The 21444-nt window shown below is 41.3% G+C and overlaps 1 protein-coding gene across 1 annotated transcript; it reads left to right on the top strand.

Moving 5' to 3' along the window:
- The first annotated feature begins 2239 nt into the window (after positions 1-2239).
- LOC147579407 (uncharacterized) lies at positions 2240-10512 on the top strand. The gene is made up of 2 exons (XM_086711852.1): positions 2240-2463; positions 9561-10512. The coding sequence occupies exon 2, from the start codon at positions 9618-9620 to the stop codon at positions 10356-10358; it is 741 nt and encodes a 246-aa protein (XP_086567978.1). The 5' UTR covers positions 2240-2463; positions 9561-9617; the 3' UTR covers positions 10359-10512.
- Positions 10513-21444: the final 10932 nt, after the last annotated feature.

The raw sequence follows: 21444 nt of genomic DNA, 5'->3' as shown, positions 1-21444 counted from the left end.
TGCTCATTTTTTTGTTCATTTCAATGGAGATGATTAAAATAAACACTTGGGGTGCCTGGCTGGCTCAGTTGGTTAAATGTCTGACTCTTGATTTTGGCTCAGGTCATGATCTCACTGTTGTCAGGTCGAGCCCTGTGTTGGCTCTGTGCTGACAGCATGAAGCCTGCTTAGGAGTCTCTCTCCCTCTCTCTCTGCCCTTCATTCTCTCATTCTCTCTTCCCTCCTCTTTCGCAAAATAAAATGAACACTCAGGGTTTTATATATCACTATCCTTAAGGTCTATTCCACTTGGCAGAGTACCTTAAAAGAGGTTTCTTTGCAACTTTGGAAGTGAAACATTATTTAAGCACCCAGTGGCCGACTGTTCTTCAAAGATGATCATAACTTTATCTCCCATCTTGCATGATTTCTGCAATGAGACCATTAGGAAGAGAGGTCTATTTCCCTCTCCTTGAGCCTAGATGCAGAAGTGACATTGTGTGGCTTTTGAGGCTGGCCTCCAAGAGGCAGTGTAGTTTCTGCTCTTTTGCTCTCTGTGAGAGCCAGCTGCCATGCAGTAAAGAAGCTGCAGATAAAATACTGAGTGATGAGGCAGCTAGCATGTGCAATGAGAGAGGCCATGCTGGGTAGCGGACTATATGGTATGTGAGTGAAACTTCTTAGGCCTTCCAGCTCAGCCCAGCTGCCATTCGACTGCAACTTCATGGACACCCCCGTTAATCCCAGCTGGAACAAAAGAACTAGCCAACCAGGCATTGCCCAGACTTTTAACCCACAGAATCATTAGAAGTAAATAAACCATTGCTGCTCTAAGTCACTAAGTTTTGAAATGGCTTGATTTGAAGCAATAGATAACCCAAGCCCCATCTTCTACCAAATTAAACACTAGAATGTATAATTGTAGTACAGCTTTCTAGTACCTCCACTCCAGTTTGTATTCATTGTAATAATATCAACATAGATATAAAAGAAAGAAATCCATATACAACACCACCATTCCAATGCTTTCTCTGTTTTCACTTATCCATACGTTTTTCTGTTAGTGTATGATAGGCATACATAGTGAAACAATGTTGTATTTATTGAGCACGTGACATTGTGCTGTTTTTCTCTCTCTTCACATTGTATTTTTCATTCACCCATTGAACAAGCATTTACTGAGACCTACTTCATGTTAGGCACAGAGGATTTGGAGCTAAATGACTGCATACTATTTTTTCCATATTTTTAATCATTCACATAATTCCTGTGAAATTGCTCTTTGAATTGAATGCAAATTAATCCAGGTGTTTCTTTTCTTGTCTATTTATAAATTTTAGCTCTGAAGAATGTGTGGTAACCTATAATATGACCTATAGTATCAAACCATACAATTAAAATTATCAGGAAAGGAAAATAAATATACCATGAACCTAGTCTAATAGAATTACTATAATTGAACATATAGCTCTGAGATTTCAGGCAAGGCAAAAAGAAAACAGTGAAACAGTCATTCTCATTGCTTGACTTAAAGCAAGCCCATCACACTTCTGATGGGGATGGAGATCTTGACTTCCCTACACAGGAGGAACTGGTGGTGGACTAGAGGTGAGGAGGTGGAGACAGTATACATAGGAGAGGCTCAGCTTTATCCAGGAACTTGGCTAGGAGGAAGAGTAGGGTGTAGGGAAGCTAGGCAAGGGCAAGAGTGCTGGTGGGAAAATTCTGTGGCGAGGCAGAAATCGAGGATTCAGGGGAGAGTTTTGACTGAGGAGATGGGGTCCTTGGGAAGGTCCAGGTATGGGATCTGGGACTCATTTGGAAAATGAGGGAGTTTCCTGGCTGGCAATCACTGTTTTTTCAGTTTAAATGAGATGAGAGTGTAGCAGAAAGGGGTTGGAGGTTTGAGAAGAATGGGAAAGGTACCAGCTACTCCTTGTTGAATCTGCTGATAGTCTGTTTCAGAGTCATACTATTGAGGCATCTGAATCCAGGAGTAGATAAGGAAAAGGACAGACCATGACCTGGATATCACCAGGGCCCTGGCTCAATCTTCCAAGCAGGCTCCTGACCCTGTACAAACCCTCCATTCTACACTATAGAATACTTGATCTGAAGGTTCTCCTACACCTGCTTTTCTGAGAGTGATGATTTGTAGAGGCTGTGAAGACAGGCAGGTGGCATAGCCAATGGGGCAGCTAGCTGAGAGATTCTAAGGAGAGGAACAGTTGGTGAGGAAGGAGAGGTTTCCTGTTGACCACCAGGTTTTACATAGGAGAGGAGAGAAAAAGCAGGGCTTCAGAGCTGTGGCAGCAGAAGCAGGGACACAAATGGTCCAGACCGGATCCAGTCCTCCAGCCACTGCAGTAAAAACCTGCCCTTTTAGTCACCACTCAACACATGTTACCAGAGATTTGATGCTTCAATTTGAGTGACTGGGATTTGGCCACAAAACTGTCTCTGAAGGAAGGAAAGCAAAGATCTGTGAGTCTGACCACCAACTGTTTTATTTCCCATGAGAGTTGGCAGGTGAGGGTTCGGAGACCCACCATGGCCTTCCTCCTTTCCTCCTTGTTATCTTTGGACCATGCGCTTGCAAAGCAGATGAAATCCAAAGTTTAGGCTGCCAAGTTAGACACTCTGGTTTCTAATCCTGACTACTCCATGTACTTGGCTATATAATGATCATGGGGGAGTTACTTAGCCATTCTAAATCTCAGTTTTCTTGTCTAGAAATTGAGAATATTTATCTCATAAGGTTGTTCTAAAGAATAAATGATACATCAATGTCCATTTATGGCAGAGTACCTAGCACATAGTAAATGCCCAGTATGTGCATTGTTTTCCCACTGTCCCATCTACCCACTTTGGCTCTTCTCCTTGATCAACCACTGCTCTTGGCAGGCTTACTGGGTAGTCCTACATCCATGAGCTCACTCTGGAGCCTGCCTCTCATTCCTATGTATGACTATTTGAGTGATGTGAACTGATTCTTGGGGGTAATTTAGAAATATTGCTGAGTCTCAGACACCTTTGAAGAAGACTTTTCAGCACTAGCTGTGACAATTTTTTAGTAAAATGCAAAGCATTTAAAAAGAACCCAGAAAACAACAAGTGTTGGCAAGGACATGGGGAAATTAGAACACTTATGTGTTGCTGGTGGGAATGCAGATGGCACAGCTGCTATGAAAAACATTGTGGTGATCCCTCAAAAAAATTAAACATAGATTTACCATGTTATCCAGCAATTCTGCTTCTTGTTATATACTCACAAGAAGTGATTGGAAAGTCAAACATATCTGTACATCCATGTTAATAGTCGATTTATTTATTTATTTATTTATTTATTTATTTATTTATTATTTAATATGAAATTTATTGTCAAATTGGTTTCCATACAACACCCAGTGCTCATCCCAACAGGTGCCCTCCTCAATGCCCATCACCCAATTTCCCCTCCCTTCCACTCCCCATCAACCCTCAGTTTGTTCTCAGCATTTAAGAGTCTCTTATGTATGAGTCTCTCAGTATTTAAGAGTCCCTTTCCCTCTCTGTAACTTTTTTTCCTCTTCCCCTCCCCCATGATCTTCTGTTAAGCTTCTCAGGATCCATATAAGAGTGAAAACATATGGTGTCTGTCTTTCTCTGTATGACTTATTTCACTTAACACAACACTCTCCAGTTCCATCCACGTTGCTACAAAAGGCCATATTTCATTCTTTCTCATTGCTAAGTAGTATTCCATTGTATATATAAACCACAATTTCTTTATCCGTTCATCAGTTGGTGGACATTTAGGCTCTTTCCATAGTTTGGTTATTGTTGAAAGTGCTGCTATAAACATTGGGGTACAAGTGCCCCTATGCATCAGCACTCCTGTATCCCTTGGGTAAATTCCTAGCAGTGCTATTGCTGGGTCATAAGGTAGATCTATTTTTAATTTTTTAAGGAACATCCACACTGTTTTCCAGAGTGGCTGTACCAGTTTGCATTCCCACCAACAGTGCAAGAGGGTTCTCATTTCTCCACATCCTCTTCAGCATCTATAGTCTCCTGATTTGTTCATTTTAGTCACTCTGACTGGCGTGAGGTGATATCTCAGTGTGGTATGGTCATTTTATTCAAACAGTCAAAAAGTGGAAACAACCCAAATGTCCATCAATGAATGTATATATAAGCAAAATGTAGTATTTCCATACAGTGGAATATTATTTAGCCATTAAAAGGAAGGACAACTTGACACCTGCTACAATGTAGATGAAACTTTAAGATTTTATGCTAAGTGAAATAAGCCAGTTGCAAAAGGATGAATATGGCATGGTTTCTCTTAGAGGAGGTTCCCAGAGTATTCAAACTCCTAGAGACAGAAAGTAGAGTTGTGGTTTCCAGGGATTCAGAGAGAGTGGGGGGCGAAAAGGAGTTATTGTTTAGGGGCAGAGCTTCAGTCTTGGAAGATGAAAAAGTTCTGGGGGTGGATGGTGATGATGGTTGCACAAGGGTGTGAATGTACTCAATGTCACAGAAGTGTACACTTCAAAATGATCATAATGGTAGATTCTGTGTTAATGTGTATTTCATCACAAAAAACTCCTCAAAATTTGTTAAATATTCTAAATCTCAAATTAAATGATTGGTCACTGCCATGTACAAGGACACATGTAAAACAGGACAACCATTGATGATTACCCAAATTAAGCTAATAAAAAGATTTAAGGTCAAGGCCAAGATGGCTGAGCAGCATGGAAGTTTTTTACATCTCTTTTCCCTGAAATGCAGCTAGATCAACACCAAACCATCTTGCACACCTAAAAAATTGATCTGAGGATTAACTCAACAATCTGCATAACTGAACCACAGAACTCGGCAGGTACATGGCATGGAGAGGTGAACTGAGGGAGAGAGAAGCCATGGAGGGTAGGGACCTGTTTTTGTTTGTGGAGAGAGGACAAAGACAGTGGGGAGAGTACAGGAAAAGCCCTCTCCCCGAAAATAGCTGGAGAAAAAGAGAAAGAGTGGAAACACCCATAAGAGAATTAATAAGAAAGGGAGAAAGGAGAAAGGAGAGGGTGTGGATACCATTATGACTCAATGAACAGGAGAGAACAGAGTCTGAAACTCCATGACTTGATACCTGGTGGAGCTCTGGTGGGAACAGTGAATCCCCAGGAGCAGACAGTGAGGTCCGAGGGATCCTCGGGCCACATAGGGAGAAGTGGTTCCTCTGCTGAGAAGACATTTGGTAGGTTGTGTGGACTCCCCACAGGCAAAGGTCCCAGTGGACCCTGGAGAACAACCATGTTTGCTGGTGTTGGAACAAGGGACATCCACACGCACATACTGGGCATTTACTATGTGCTAGGCACTCTGCTATAAATGGACACTTATTTGTAAATAGTATGTGCATTGTTTTTCCACTGTCCCAACATCTGTACCCCCAACGTGAAAGAACCCAAATATATAAATCAATTAATCACAAACATACAGAAACTCATTGACAATAATACCATAATAGTAGGGGACTTCAACACCCCACTTACAGCAATGGACAGATCATCTAAACAGAAAATCAACAAGGAAACAATGGCTTTGAATGACACACTGGACTGGGTGGACTTAACAGGTATATTTAGAACATTTCATCTTAAAGCAGCAGAATACACATTCTTCTCAAGTGCATATGGAACATTCTCCAGAATAGATCACACACTGGGACACAAATCAGCCCTCAACAAGTACAAAAGATCGAGATCAGACCATACCTGTTTTGAGACCACAATGTTATGAAACTCAAATGTCAACCCCAAGAAAACATTTGGAAAGACAACACATACGTGGAGACTAAAGAACATCCTACTAAAGAATGAATGGGCTAATGAAGAAGTTAAAGAGGAAATTAAAATGTCCACAGTCCAAAACCTCTGGGACTCACCAAAGACTGTCATAAGAGGGAAGTATGTAGCAATCCAGGCCTTCCTAAGGAAGGAAAAAAGTTCTCAGATACACAACCTAACCTTACACCTTAAAGAGCTGGAAAAAGAACAGGAAATAAAACCCCAAATCAGCAGAAGATAGGAAATAATAAAGATTAGAGCAGAAATCAATGCTATTGAAATAAAAAAACAGTAGAACAGATCAATGAAACCAGGAGCTGGTTCTTTGAAAGAGTTAACAAAATTGATAAATCCCTAGCCAGTTTGATCAAAAAGAAAAAGGAAACGACCCAAATAAATAAAATCAAGAACAAAAGAGGAGAGATCACAACCAACACTGCAGAAATACAAACAATAAGAAGAGAATATCATGAGCAATTATATGCCAATAAATTGGGCAACCTGGAAGAAATGGACAAATTCCTAGAAACATATAAACTACCAAAAGTGAAACAAGAAGAAATAGAAAATTTGAACAGACTCATAATCAGTAAAAAAATCAAATTAGTAATCAAAAATCTCCCAAAAAACAAGAGCCCAGGTCAGATGGTTTTCTAATTCTACCAAACATTTGAAGAAGAGCTAACACCTATTCTTTTGAAACTATTTCAAAAAATAGATATTGGAGGAAAAATTCCAAACTCATTCTATGAAGCCAGTATTACCTTGATTCCAAAACCAGAGACCCCACTAAAAAGAAGGACTGCAGACCAATTTCCCTGATGAACATGGATGCAAAAATCCTCAACAAGATACTAGCCAACCGGATCCAACAATACATTAAAAGAATTATTCACCACAACCGAGATTTATACCTGGGATGCAGGGCTGGTTCAGTGTCTGCAAAACAATCAATGTGATGCATCACATAAATAAAAGAAAGGACAAGAACCAGATGATCCTTTCAATAGATACAGAAAAAGAATTTGACAAAATACACCATCCTTTCTTGATAAAAACCCTCAGGAAAGTAGAGATAGAAGGAGCATATCTCAAGATCATAAAAGCCATATGTGAAAGACCCACCGCTAATATCATCCTTAATGGGGAAGAACTGAGAGCTAAGTTCAGCTAAGGTCAGGAACATGACAGGGATGTCCACTCTCACTACTGTTATTCAACATAGTATTGGAAGTCCTAGCCTCAACAATCAGGCAACACAAAGGAATAGAAGGCATCCAGATCAGCAAAGAGGAAGTCAAACTTTCACTCTTCACAGACAACATGATACTGTATATGGAAAACCCAAAAGATTCCACCAAAAAACTGCTAGAATTGATTCATGAATTCAGCAAAGTTGCAGGATATAAAATCAACACACAGAAATCGGTTGCATTCCTATACACCAACAATGAAGCGACAGAAAGAGAAATCAAGATCCCATTTACAGTTGCACAAAAAACCATAAAATACCTAGGAATAAATCTAACCAAAGAGGTGAAAAAATCTATACACTGAAAACTATAGAAAGCTTATGAAAGAAATTGAAGAAGACACACACACACACACACACACACACACAGACACACACACACACACAAAGAGGAAAAAGATTCCATGCTCCTGGATAGGAAGAACAAATATTGGTAAATGTCGATACTACCCAAAGCAATCTACATATTCAATGCAATCCCCATCAAAATAACACCAGCATTCTTCACAGAGCTAGAACAAATGATCCTAAAATTTGTATGGAACCAGAAAAGACCCCGAATAGCCAAAGCAATCTTGAAAAAGAAAACCAACGCAGGAGGCATCACAATCCCAGACTTCGAGCTATACTACAAAGCTGTAACCGTCAAGACAGTATGGTACTGGCACAAGAGCAGACATTCAGATTAACGGAACAGAATAGAGAACCCAGAAATGGACCCACAAACGTATGGCCAACTAATCTTTGACAAAGCAGGAAAGAATATCCAATGGAATAAAGACAGTCTCTTCAGCAAGTGGTGCTGGGAAAACTGGACAGCGACATGCAGAAGAATGAACCTGGACCACTTTCTTACACCCTACACAAAAATAAACTCAAAATGGATGAAAGACCTCAATGTAAGTCAGGAAGCCATCAAAATCGTCGAGGAGAAAGCAGGCAAAAACCTCTTTGATCTTGGCCGCAGCAACTTCTTACTCAACACGTCTCTGGAGGCAAAGGAAACAAAAGCCAAAATGAACTATTGGGACCTCATCAAAATAAAAAGCTTCTGTACAGTGAAGGAAACAATCAGCAAAACTAAAAGACCACCAATGGAATGGGAGAAGACATTTGCAAATGACATATCAGATAAAGGGTTAGCATCCAAAATCTATAAAGATAAACTCAACACCCAAAAAACAAATAATCCAGTGAAGAAATGGGCAAAGGACAGGAAGAGACATTTTTCCAAAGAAGATATCCAGATAGCTAACAGACACATGAAAAAAATGCTCAACTGCACTCATCATCAGGGAAATACAAATTAAAACCACAATGAGATACCATCTCACACCTGTCAGAATGGCTAACATTAACAACTCAGACAACAACAGATATTGGCGAGGATGCAGAGAAAGAGGATCTCTTTTGCCCTGCTGGTAAGAATGCAAACTTGTGCGGCCACTCTGGAAAACAGTATGGAGGTTCCTCAAAAAGTTAAAAATAGAACTACTATATGACCGAGCAATTGTACTACTAGGTATTTATCCAAGGGGTACAGGTGTGCTGTTTCAAAGGGACACATGCACCCCCATGTTTATAGCAGCACTATTAACAATAGCCAACGTATGGAAAGAGCCCAAATGTTCATCGACAGATGGATGGATAAAGAAGATGTGGTATATATATATATGTATGTATATGCACACACAATGGAGTATTACTTGGCAATCAAAAAGAATGAAATCTTGCCATTTGCAACAACATGGATAGAACTAGAGGGTATTATGCTAAGCGAAATAAGTCAGTCAGAGAAAGACAAATATCATATGACTTCACTCATATGTAGATACAAAACAGATGAACATAAAGAAAGGGAAGCAAAAATAACATAAAAACAGGGAAGGGGACTCTTACAGAGTATTATTAGTAGTAGTCGTATCAATAAAGTATGGTGATAGGTACCCTCTGAAGAATTGTGGATGGAACAGAAGCCATGTGCATGAAAGAAAAGGAAATGTTCTATTTTTCTCTATAGTCTTAAGAAATCTCCTGGCAAAGATACAAAGTATAGAGATTGTCATAGGGCTTCTAGAACAACCAGACACACCTGAATAGTTAAATTCATTTATTCATTCCATCCTTTTGTTCATTTATCAAGTCTAATTAGACCCTTATGTGTCATTATCTATACCGGATGATATGGACATTTTAACTGTGAATAAAGTTTGACTCCTGACCTCCAGAAGCTGATAATCTAGTAGGAAAGATGAGATATGTAACTGTTGTGCAGTTGGGCGTGTCCAGAGTGGACAGCCTTTATCATAGGCTGAAACGTGGAGAGAGGAATAACCATATCATAGGGCACAAATACTGCATGTGTATAAAGATATGAAACTGACAGCTGGTAGTAGATCTAAAACCTGAGCCATCTCCTTGGATGTGCTTAGGATTCTTGGCCACCTGCTCGCAAGTACTGACACTGTGTTCTTCTTTCCTTTCCTGCCCTTCTTGAGGTGCTGTCAGGAGTCCTCCTGGTCTTGGATTCTGTGGTCCCTTGAGATTCTGAAGAGATGGCTGCAGCGGCAGTGGCTGGACTGATCCCTGTGCTACACTCAGTGGCTGGTGACAAATCCCGCTACTATATTGGGCGACAGCTGTGGTTTGGGTTCATCGCTGTGTATGGAGTGGTGGTGTACGTGGTCCGCATGCCCTGGGTTCCCATCCATGAAGATTTCTGGTGCCATGGCAACATTACCAATACTTGTTTGATTGAGTGTTTTGAAAAAAGTTTTAACAGTCCTGTAGTGGGAATTTGGTACTTTTTTTTCTTTATTTTCTTGGCCCTCTTCTTCCTCATGGAATTCTTCATGGCTCAGATTCGGCACAAGCAAATCAAAGCCAAGTCAGTGGAGTCAGCGGCAGGTGAAATGGAGGAGGGCTCCATGGTGGGAATCCAGGAGCATGCCCCTTCCCCGAAGAAGTCCATCCTGAACTTCCACCAGGAGAAGATGCTTTTGCTTTTGTATCTCCTTTACTTCCTCCTGCAGGTTGGTGCACAGTGTGTGTTTTTATTTTTTCTCATGTACCAACACCTGCCCCTGGTGAGCCAAGCCATCATTCACTGCAGCACCAAGAGCTGTCCAGGACCCTATTTCTGCCTGATCAGGGGGACCATGGAGAAGCGAATGTCCATCTACACCCTCATCACCTTATCCTTCATGATCATCCTCTTCTGTTCAGGTTTCTTCATGTACAGCATCCACCATTACCTGCTAAAAGGGCTTGCCAGTGCTAAGTTTTGGCTTGACTAATGTTTGAAGTTCTTATTGAGAGTCTTTCCTCCCTTACACTAGGAAGTTTGTGTTCCTTTAAATATTGTGTCTGGGGCAGGGCTTCTTCCTGCTGTTTCTTTGCTTTAGTCCTTCATAAAATAAACATTTATTGTTCTTGTGTCCTCTCTCTACAGCCAGGCTCAGGTTGTCTAACTGTGTGTGTGTGTGTGTGTGTGTGGGGGGGGGTGGGGGTGGTACACACTTGATAACATTTCAGAGTTTTCTCAAATGTGTTATCTAATTTGGTCCTCCCCAGAAGCCTGTGGCCTTGAGCTTGCTACTTCATCCTTCCAGTATTTTCAAATCAGGAAGAGCTTTCATAGTCTTAGAACTAAGAGCATTAAAGATTCAGAGGAGATTGGCTGACTTGTGCTCTGGCCTTCCCAATTTGGGTTGTAAATAAAGGGAAGGTAATTCTTCTCTACAGGAAAATTCTCAGCTGGACTGTCAGAGCAAGTTACTCAAGCTCCTAGGTGTGGGCGCAGTCTTGCCACCTCACTTGAGTCTCCAATGAGGACTGAATAAATCTGGATGAATCCCACTGGGGAGAGGATGAGTGTGGGTAGGGTGGGAATGAGGTTTGGAGGAATCAGTGCACTGGGTTTCACTATGTTCAGAATCTTGTCTCTCTCCAAGACCTGACCTGTCTATCTTTTTAAAAATTTTATTATTATTTTTCTGTACCTGTTTATCTTGAGTTATGTTGAAGCTCAGGTCAAGTCTACACATACGTTACTAACAATGCTTTGGGGTCCCTGCTGAGTCATGCTATTTGCAAGCACAAGGTGGTTTGACCAGATATGGCTAAAGCTCTCCACATCTGGGGGGAGGCAACAAGATGGGGATCAGAGTGAATATGCTACAGAGAAGGTATGGCTAGTTACCTCATCCTGTGCTAAGCAGTTGTCCCCAAAACTAATTTGAGTAGCCATCTTGTGCCTGAGGCTTAGGTTCCTTCCAGGTGCTTCGTGTGAGATGAAGAACGAGGGCAATGCCAAGAGCCTTACCTTGTTGGGTACAGTCTGTGTTGTCCAAGCAAGCATAATGTTCCGAAACTACTTAGTTGGATGTAGTTGGAATTTTTTTGAGGCTGACTGTGACAGGCAGATCCCAAGGTCTCCCCCAATGATTTTCTGCCTCCTGGTATCCATGTCTTTGTATAATCCCTCCTTATGAATGTAAGCAGAAACTGTGACTTGCTTCTAACCAATAAGATGTCACTCCTTTGATTATGTCATATTATATATAACTCTATTTTAGCAGATTAGAACAAGACTTTCCCTTGCTGGCTTTGAAGAGGCATTCATGGCAAGGAATTGCAAGTGGCTTCTTAGGGCTGAGAGTGGCACCCAGCTGACTGCCAGCAGAAAATGGGGTCATACAACTGCAAAGGAATTAAATTCTTCCCACAACTTGAAAGAACTTTAAAGTGGATTCTTCCCCAGTCAAGCCTCCAGATGAGAATACAGCCCAGCTTACCCCTAGATTGCAGTTTTGCAAAACCATGCACAGAGGACCCATGCCTGGGCTCCTAACCCACAGAAACTGTGAGATAATATGTGCATGTTGGGGTGCCTGTGGGGCTCAGTTGCTTAAGTGTCTGACACTTGATTTTGCCTCAGGTCATGATCTTATGGTTTGTGAGTTCAAGCCCCACATTGGGCTCTGCACTGATAGTGTGGAGCCTACTTGAGATTCTGCCTCTTTCTCTGCCCCTCCCCCACTCGTAGTCTCTCTGTCTCTCTCAAAACAAATAAATAAACTTAAAAAAATATATGTATGTTGTTTTAAGCTGCTAAGTTTGTGGAGATTTGTTACATAGCAATAGAAAACTAACACACTGACCCCAGGGGCCCCACAATGGTATAAGAGCCAGTGGAGGCTGGCTGGTCTCAGCATTAATGCATCTGAGGTTTTCACAGCTTTTCTTCCATCCCAGGAAACAATACTCCTTTGCTTTCTTCCAGCAGGTGACCCAGTCACAGTCTGAGGGGCTTGTATAAGTTTTAGCAGAGAGTGCCAGAGACTAAGGTGACTGCTGCTTCTGACCCTTCTGCCTAGAAGGCTCCTGCATAGGCCAGCCCTGGAAAGATTCTTACTGTCCTGAATGATCCACCTTGATCTGCACTGGTGTCGTACAGGTGGGATCTGAGGTTCCAGAACCTCCTGTTGCAATACTACTGTAAAATGAGAACTTGCTGGGCTCACACAATCTCCACCAGACACAAAGCTTGGCAGTTGGTGCTGCTGGACACCACCTTCTACTATCATCCTAGGCTGGGCATCTTTGAGCACAACTGTGTGCAGGGGCCTCTGAGGCCCCATTTTGAAATTCAGCTGGGTTTGTGGAGAGGCCACACCCTGTGGATGCGGTTTTATCCAGTGCATGCTTGGAAGTTGTGTAGAAGAGGGAACTGTGAAAAAATTTAGGGGTGAATCAGAGCCAAGTGTTGTTGTATATCCAGTGCCCTGAAGAGTGTCTGGTACATAGTAAGGACACTAAATACATTTTTGGACAAATGGAGTATAATCCTGTGCTCTAAAAGAATCTTGATGCTATTCCTAGAGCTTGTGGGTAGTGGTAATACTATTCTCAGGCAGGTTTATTGAGAGTCAAAACTCAAGGTCTGGTTTATATCCCCAGTAAACCTTGCATTTCCCCTTTCCCTGGGCTTATCCTGGTTGCAGGCATGGTGCTCAGTGGTTGGATCTGTGCCATCTTGTTTCACAGAATAGAGGCTGCATCAGAGACTTTAGCTTAATTACAAGAAGGACAGTCTGGACAGTGACAGCAGTCCGTCAACAGCTATATTTGAGCATGCAATTATCCAGATGAAGACTGTCTCGGACAGAGGGAAGAGCAAGGGCTCTGAGGTGGTGTATTGGTCAAAGTTTAATCAGGAACAGAAATGACACCAATAATTTGAACAAGGAGAGTTTGGTGCAAAGTCTAAGTAGTCAAAGGTGATTAACTACGTAATGGGATAAAAGAGGACTATAAGGGATCTGGAAGTAGCAATCACAGAAAACAGCTTCTGCTTCTAGGACTGATGGAGATGAACCAGGAGGGAAGGGTATGACTGCTACAGGAACATGTAGCCTGTGGGGGATGAGAAAATCTGCCAGAGGGTGACAAACTTGGGTCAGAGCTACTCTGTAGAAGCAGACTCACTTGTCAGAGAGTGCAAATGAAGCCAGTCCATAGGGCTACTTAGATGAGTTCTAGCAAGCCTCCCACACACCAGAACTTGGTGGCTGCTGCACCAAGAAATAGCACATTGAAGGAATTCCCTTCTTTCTACTATTGCCTCCTAGTGTCCTTCCAGTATTACCTATTTTATCTAATGACAAATCTTAACACTAAATCATCTGGCAAAGGAGAAATGTTTACAGGGTCCAGCCCTTGTATCACAAAGCTGGGGCAGGAAAAAAAAAAAGATAATAAATTGGTAACTGGCAGTCTATCCTTTGGGCAACTCAGCTTCCATATGTATCTTCCTGCACACATTTAAACTTCTAAACAACAATGAAACAATTCTGTTTCCACCTAACAAAGCTGTAGTTGTTCTTTGTACAAGGAAGCAGTGCTCACACTTTCTCCAAACTGAAAATAGTCACAATAGACATTATACCCATTGCTGACTGTATTCAGTACTTTCAAATTTGGTCATAGTTCCATTGAAAATTTTGTTACATAATAGCTAAATTATAAAGTTAATTTTCTTTTCTTAAAACATTTTTTCCTAATGTTTTATTTATTTTTGAGGGGGGGGGGGCAGAGAGAGAGGGAGGCACAGAATCTGATGCAGGCTCCAGGCTCTGAGCTGTTAACACAGAAACAGTGGGATCACGACCTGAGCCTAAGTCAGATACTTAACTGACTGAGCCACTCAGGTGCCCCTACAGAGCTAATTTTTAGCAACTTGTATATATAAAATAATAAGGGAAGGAATAAGAGAGAAGAAAATAGTTACAATTTACAAATAAATATGTACACAAAAAGAAAATATGTAAAACTGATATAATCCTTGTAATTGGTCACAAAGTCATAGTTGATATTTCTCCCTTCTTATGTTTTTCTTTGCCCTGAGCCAGAAACTTAAGTTTCTAATAGGGTGACCCAAAATATCCTAATAGGGTGACCCAAACTGTCATTTCTGAAGGGTCTGAATCTTCAAGAGTCTTAACTTTTCCTTTTGTTTGCTATAGTTTTCCATTAACCTTCACTATTGGGCATGGAAGTATTCTGGGTTCCAGAAATAGTTTTCTTTGTCCCCTACGTGTAGGGGCAACTCAATTTCTCACTGGCAATTGTGATCAATCACTCCAGTCTGTAGAGTAACTCTTTTTTCCCCTTGCCTGTTGGTTCAGCATAAAGATTCCCACATAGCCAAGTGGTGGTCTCATCTTCCAAATCAATAGAGCCATCATGCCCTTGATAGAAGCACTTCCCCACTGGGAACTAAGACTTCCAAACCAGAAGAGTTCATGGTTGCTGAATGGGAAGTGAAAAATTCTGCCAATGTTTTTTTTAAGTATAATAGTGAGAGGAGCTTCTCTCCCTTCTACCCTTTGATTCAGAGAGTATATATATTCTGGCTGTGTGGAAGATAGCACCACATAATGGCTTCTGATTCAAAGCATGTATTTTAGCCTGTTAGACCCCATCTTTTCAGGGTGCTGTCTCACAATTGATATTATAACTGAGTTTTCAGTAAGCCCTTCTACCTTTCAATTCAGTCAGCTGCTTCTGGGTAATGGAGTATTGTGGGAGATTCTATGGGCATGAGCCTGTTGCTATACTTTTTTTGCTGCCAAATTAGTTCCTTGATCAGACACAGTTCTGTGAGGTATATATCTATCATCTAAGCACCGTGAACCCCCACTCTGACTGGTGGGACACAGTGGTGTTTTGGATTCTTAGGAATTAACTTCAATTCAGAGCCTGTATCTACCGATCCCTTATTAGTCTGGGTATTTCCTTTTCTCCAGTGCCCAGCTACTGGTAAATGGCTACAGATATCCTCAGGGAAGTCCTAGAGGAATGTTTGCTGTATATACTTGTGGCCATTCTGCAGAGTGTCTCCCCTTTAACCAACGGTCTCTGTATATGTGAATTGGCTTAGGACTAGAAACTGGATGAAAGATCATGAGTCTCCATTGCAATGACTCAAACCAGATCTTTAACCAACAGAACTAGAAGTTTTTCAGTTATATAGATCCAGGTTGGCAAACATTTATTTATTTATTTAAAAATGTTTAATGTTTATTTATAACAGAGAGAGAGAGAGAGAGAGAGAGAGAGAGAGAGAGAGAGAGACAGAATCCAAATCAGGCCCCAGGCTCCAAGCTGTCAGCACAGAGCCTGATGTGGGACTTGAACTCACAAACTGTGAGATCATAAACTGAGCTGAAGTAGGACACTTAACCGACTGAGCTACCCAGGCACCTCTGGGTTGGCAAACTTTTTTTTTTAATGAAATTTATTGTCAAATTGGTTTCCATACAACACCCAGTGCTCATCCCAAAATGTGCCCTCCTCAATACCCATCACCCACCCTCCCCTCCCTCCCAACCCCCATCAACCCTCAGTTTGTTCTCAGTTTTTAAGAGTCTCTTATGTTTTGGCTCCCTCCCTCTCTAATCTCTTTTTTTTTTCTTCCCCTCCCCCATGGAATTCTGTTAAGTTTCTCAGGATCCACATAAGAATGAAAACATATGGTATCTGTCTTTCTTTGTATGACTTATTTCACCTAGCATAATACCCTCCAGTTCCATCCATATTGCTACAAAAGGCCATATTTCATTCTTTCCCATTGGGTTGGCAAACTTTTAATGACAAAAGCCAAATAGTAAAAATTTAGGCTTTGTAGGCCAAACAGTCCCTGTCACAACTAGTTAACTCTACAGGTATAGCAGGAAAGCAGCCATAGACAGTATGTAAATATATGGGTGTAGCTGTGTTCCAATAAAACTTTATTTATAAAAATAAGTAAGGGCTGGATTTGGATCATGGGTCATAGTTGACTCCTGTCATGCATCTAGCAATATTTTTTTTTTTAATTTTTTTTTCAACGTTTATGTATTTTTGGGACAGAGAGAGACAGAGCATGAATGGGGGAGGGGCAGAGAGAGAGGGAGACACAGAATCAGAAACAGGCTCCAGGCTCTGAGCCATCAGCCCAGAGCCCGATGCGGGGCTCGAACTCACGGACCGCGAGATCGTGACCTGGCTGAAGTCGGACGCTTAACCGACTGCGCCACCCAGGCGCCCCGCATCTAGCAATATTTTAATAGGAGATCTCTTTTATTACTATGCAATCAATTAACCACCACTTGAGATCCCAATTGGCCAAAAGCATTCTGATTACCTTTGTTCCTGCTCCCCTTTATTTATTTATTTATTTATTTATTTATTTATTTTTTTAATATATGAAATTTATTGTCAAATTTGTTTCCATACAACACCCAGTGCTCATCCCAAAAGGTGCCCTTCTCAATACCCATCACCCACCCTCCCCTCCCTCCCACCCCCCATCAACCTTCAGTTTGTTCTCACTTTTTAAGAGTCTCTTATGCTTTGGCTCTCGCCCACTCTAACCTCTTTTTTTTTTTCCTTCCCCTCCCCCATGGGTTTCTGTTAAGTTTCTCAGGATCCACATAAGAGTGAAAACATATGGTATCTGTCTTTCTCTGTATGGCTTATTTCACTTAGCATCACACTCTCCAGTTCCATCCACGTTGCTACAAAGGGCCATATTTCATTCTCATTGCCACGTAGTACTCCATTGTGTATATAAACCACAATTTATCCATTCATCAGTTGATGGACATTTAGGCTTTTTCCATAATTTGGCTATTGTTGAGAGTGCTGCTATAAACATTGGGGTACAAGTGCCCCTATGCATGAGCACTCCTGTATCCCTTGGGTAAATTCCTAGCAGTGCTATTGCTGGGTCATAGGGTAGGTCTATTTTTAATTTTCTGAGGAACTTCCACACTGTTTTCCAGAGTGGCTGCACCAATTTTCATTCCCACCAACAGTGCAAGAGGGTTCCCGTTTCTCCACATCCTCTCCAGCATCTATAGTCTCCTGATTTGTTCATTTTGGCCACTCTGACTGGCGTGAGGTGATATCTGAGTGTGGTTTTGATTTGTATTTCCCTGATAAGGACCTGCTCCCCTTTATGTAGTAAATGTGTTCACCTTGTCAGGCAGTGACATGCTGTCTCTTGATCTTTCTAACTCCAGGATTTCATTGAACCTATTGAAATCAGTGTAGCATCCCCCATGACCATATCTAGTCTACAAATGAGAGTAACTACAGAGCTTTGAAAGGATGCAGGTACTCCTTCACTAATTTATTTCTCAAAATCTTAGTGATGGGAGGGTCTTCTAAGCCTTCTCAGGGAATGTGGTTGAGGGTATGGGTATGCATATTATACATAAGTACATATCAACATTTCCATCTTCCTAAACCTTCAGATACCTTCCTTCATATCAGATCATGGAAACTATGGTATCTCGCTGTCATTAAGCAGAGGACATTACTGAGTCCAAGAGTCAGTTGACCACCTAAGTAAGGTGTCAGAGCCACTTCCATCTGCATAATTTGAAATACAAAATCTGAAATCTCTAGTAAGTACATACATATAAATTAATTTGGTTTGATACAGAGTTATATTACACTCTCCATGTTCTTTTTTTTAAGTTTATCTATTTATTTTAAGAGAGAGAAAGAGGAGCAGGAGAGGGGCAGAGTGACTGGGAGACAGAGTGAATCCTAAGCAGGTGCTAAGTTGGTGAGGGGCTCGATCTCATGAACTATGAGGTTATGATCTGCACCGAAATCAAGAGTTAGATGCTTAATCAACTGAGCCACCCAGGTATCCCTCTACTCTCCATGTTCTAACTCCCTTAGAATACACTCCCACATATTCCTAGGTTTACAAGTCATAATTTATTTAGAGTACAAGCCATTTCCTCTTGGGTCATACTGTGTGTCTGAGTCCCTGACACATGCTGAGATTTGACCCAAGTTGTGGGTCTAGAAGCAATAAGAGGTGATGATAGTGCATCTTGAGGAGAATAAGCATCCCTTTCAAGACATCTGCCTTAGATGACGTTATCATAGTTTTCCAGCAAAGGAAGGCTAGTCATTGTAGCACTTATCTGCTTCTGTTGCAAAGGGATGCTCAGAATGACTTAGAGATTTTAGAATCTCAACTTCATTTGAATCCTACCAGATTTCTCCATCCATGTTTCAAGGTCTCATTATTTCTGAATCAGTGTTCTAACTTTCACTTAAGAAGCTTGTGAAGGCTGTGAATCCAACTGCTATTGTAATTCAACCACTTTCACAGTTAAATTTGTGCTTGATATTCAGCAATATTAGTTATAAGAAATAAAATATTATAGTAGGACTGTGGTAGGAGCTTTCCGATTCTCAGGTTATGATCCTGAGCCTGTCTTTTTCTTCCCATAAGTAATGCAATGTACTTGGGAAAGTCAGTTCCACACCACACTCCTTGTCATTACTACTGCCATAATAATAAATGCAGCAGCTACTTGGGCTCCCAAGGCATTAATTAATACATCATCATAGGTGGCAATTTTATTAACTGGGATGTCACTCTATGTCATGGATAACTGGCATCCAATTTCCACTAACAAAGAACTTAGTACTGCCCTCAGATGCTAATACATGACCAAACTCACTCTCAAATTCTATCGTTGAGAGTCTGTCTTTCCAGAACATTCTAGTATCAATTCTATATCAGGGTTCAATCAGGAGACAGACCCCACACCAGTAATTTGAATAGAAGAAATTTAATATAAAAAATTGTTGCTTATAAAAAGGGTTAGCTATCAAACTAGAAGAAAAAAGTAGCTACTATCTCTAGGGCTGAGGGAGAGTAGTTTAGGAAGGAACTAAGAACTTAGAAAAGCTCTCCTCACCACTCACCTCAAGGCTGATCCAGACATTCTTGGAGAGGCATGGCTGCTACAGGATCACACAGCCTGCTAGTGCTAAGAAAACTTGCCAGAGGGCATGGGTCAGAGAAGGTCCATAAACATGGCCTGTTGGGTGGTGGAGAAACCTGCTGGAGGTCATCAGCAGGCTGGAGCTGGTATGTAAAGGCTACTGAGATGACCAGTACCAAGCCTCCCACATACTGCTCCATGGCTATATGCCTAAAAATAACACACTAAATTGTGAAAGGAAGTCCTTTTATTTTGCAATGGCCTTTCAGTGCCCTCTATTGACAAAGACTGTACTAAGCATTGAGCCAACTGGCAAAGGAGAAATGTTTATGTGGTTGAACTCTGGTATCACAGAGCAGGGTAAAAAGCATAGGTTTAGTGCTCAACAGCAATAAATTGATAACTGGCAAAGGGATGAGTACATTTTATGTGTTTAATGGACAGCAAGAAGGTGATTATAGCTGGAAGTGGGTGGGATGGGACAATGGTGGGAAATGAGGTCTGAGAAGTAGAGGGGTAGGTGAAGCCAGATGCTTAAGGCTTTATAGATCATGGTAAAGACTTTGGATTTTAATCCAAATGTGATGAGAAAGCATTAGACAGTTGAGAGCAAGGATGTGATGTAATCTGATTTATTTAAAAAGGTCAGTCTGTGGACACTTGATTTTAGGAGCAAACGTGGAGTTAAAGGAGGCTCTGTTTACCAAGTGCCAGCTAATCCATGCTCCATCTTCTTTAGGCTACACTCTCTTCTGGGTTCTAATCAGAGCGACCAAAGGTCTTCATTGGATGGACAACTAAGGGGCCAGAACTTGTCTAGTTATAGACAACATGGAATGTAGCCACCCTAATACTAACATATCTCAAATTCTCTCCTTTCCTGAGCACAAACCTGACATTTTAAGATTATTAGGTAGAATTTCTAGAGGTGACTGCCACTCATTGCTATGTTTGGAGAATGCCTGAAGTACAGGTAATTCATCAAGATCCTCTTCCTCAACACCTCAGAGTCTTCTCTTTCTTGTTCCTCCTATATCCTATCAGTCCCAACCCATTAGTCTGATCCCTGATGTAGAGTGCCGACATTCCTCTAACTTAAGATGCTCTAGAGAGGACTAGGGGAGAGTCCCACTGACAGTAGCTTGACTTTGAGGACTACCACACCTTCAAAGGAGTTTTCAGAAGTCTTTCCAGTAGTCTTAGTCTGGAAGACTAAGAAGAAGAAACATGAGAAGATGTTTAAGATGGCAGCCATGTGTAGAAGGTCAAGCCATCTTTCATTTCTCACTGGATCTTAGAACAGAGGCCAGATCACTTGCTTAATCTGACTTCATTGCTTCCCTAGACAAATCAAAATTCCTAGGTGGGTGAAATAGAAGTTTGCCTCACGATGCCTCTGGTTCTGTTACCTAAACCTTTACTCTCTTGCATATTTTGTTGTACTTTCTCTTTTGTCTCCACTCTCCCTCCTCAGTGCTGACAACGATTACTCCCATTTCCCATCAAAATCTGCTCTCAAATCTTTTACTTATATCCTCTAAGACCTTTGGTTTCCCCTGGGATGTAACGGAATGAAAGAAGCTTAAAAATTTTCCTCTCCCAGGGACCATGCATTTTAATAGAAATCAGTCTGATACCAGCAATTTGAAATGTTTGGTCTAAATAAGAACAACTCTGAGAGCTTGCTGAAATGCATATTGATGGGCTCCAACCTCAAAGTATCTGATTTAATAGCTTTGAGAGAAGGACAAGTTTGTGGGTAAAACAAGAATATGTGTTCTTTCTAAACAATTTTTTAAAGTTTATTTATTTATTTTTGAGAGAGAGAGAGAATGAGAGAGAGATAGGGAGAGAGGAAGACAAAGAATCCCAAGCAGGCTCTGCACCAGCAATGCAGAGCCTGATGCGGGGCTCGAACACAGGAACCATGAGATCGTGACCTGAGCCAAAATTAAGAGTCAGTTGCTTAACTGACTGAGTCACGCAGGCACCCCAAGAATCTGTGTTCTAATCAAGTATCCCAAATGATTCTGCCAGGTGGTTCAGAAACCACACTTTGATAATACCTAAGTTAAAAAGA

Source organism: Puma concolor, chromosome B4, assembly GCF_028749965.1.
Source record: "Puma concolor isolate L17-30 chromosome B4, mPumCon1.1.hap2, whole genome shotgun sequence".
NCBI classification, from domain to species: Eukaryota; Metazoa; Chordata; class Mammalia; order Carnivora; family Felidae; genus Puma; species Puma concolor.
Note: the sequence above shows the minus strand (reverse complement) of the source record. Positions and strands in the feature narration are given on the sequence as shown.

Excerpts from the sequence above, each read along its gene's own strand:
- LOC147579407 (XM_086711852.1), top strand. The coding sequence starts at position 9,618 with ATGGCTGCAGCGGCAGTGGCTGGACTGATCCCTGTGCTACACTCAGTG.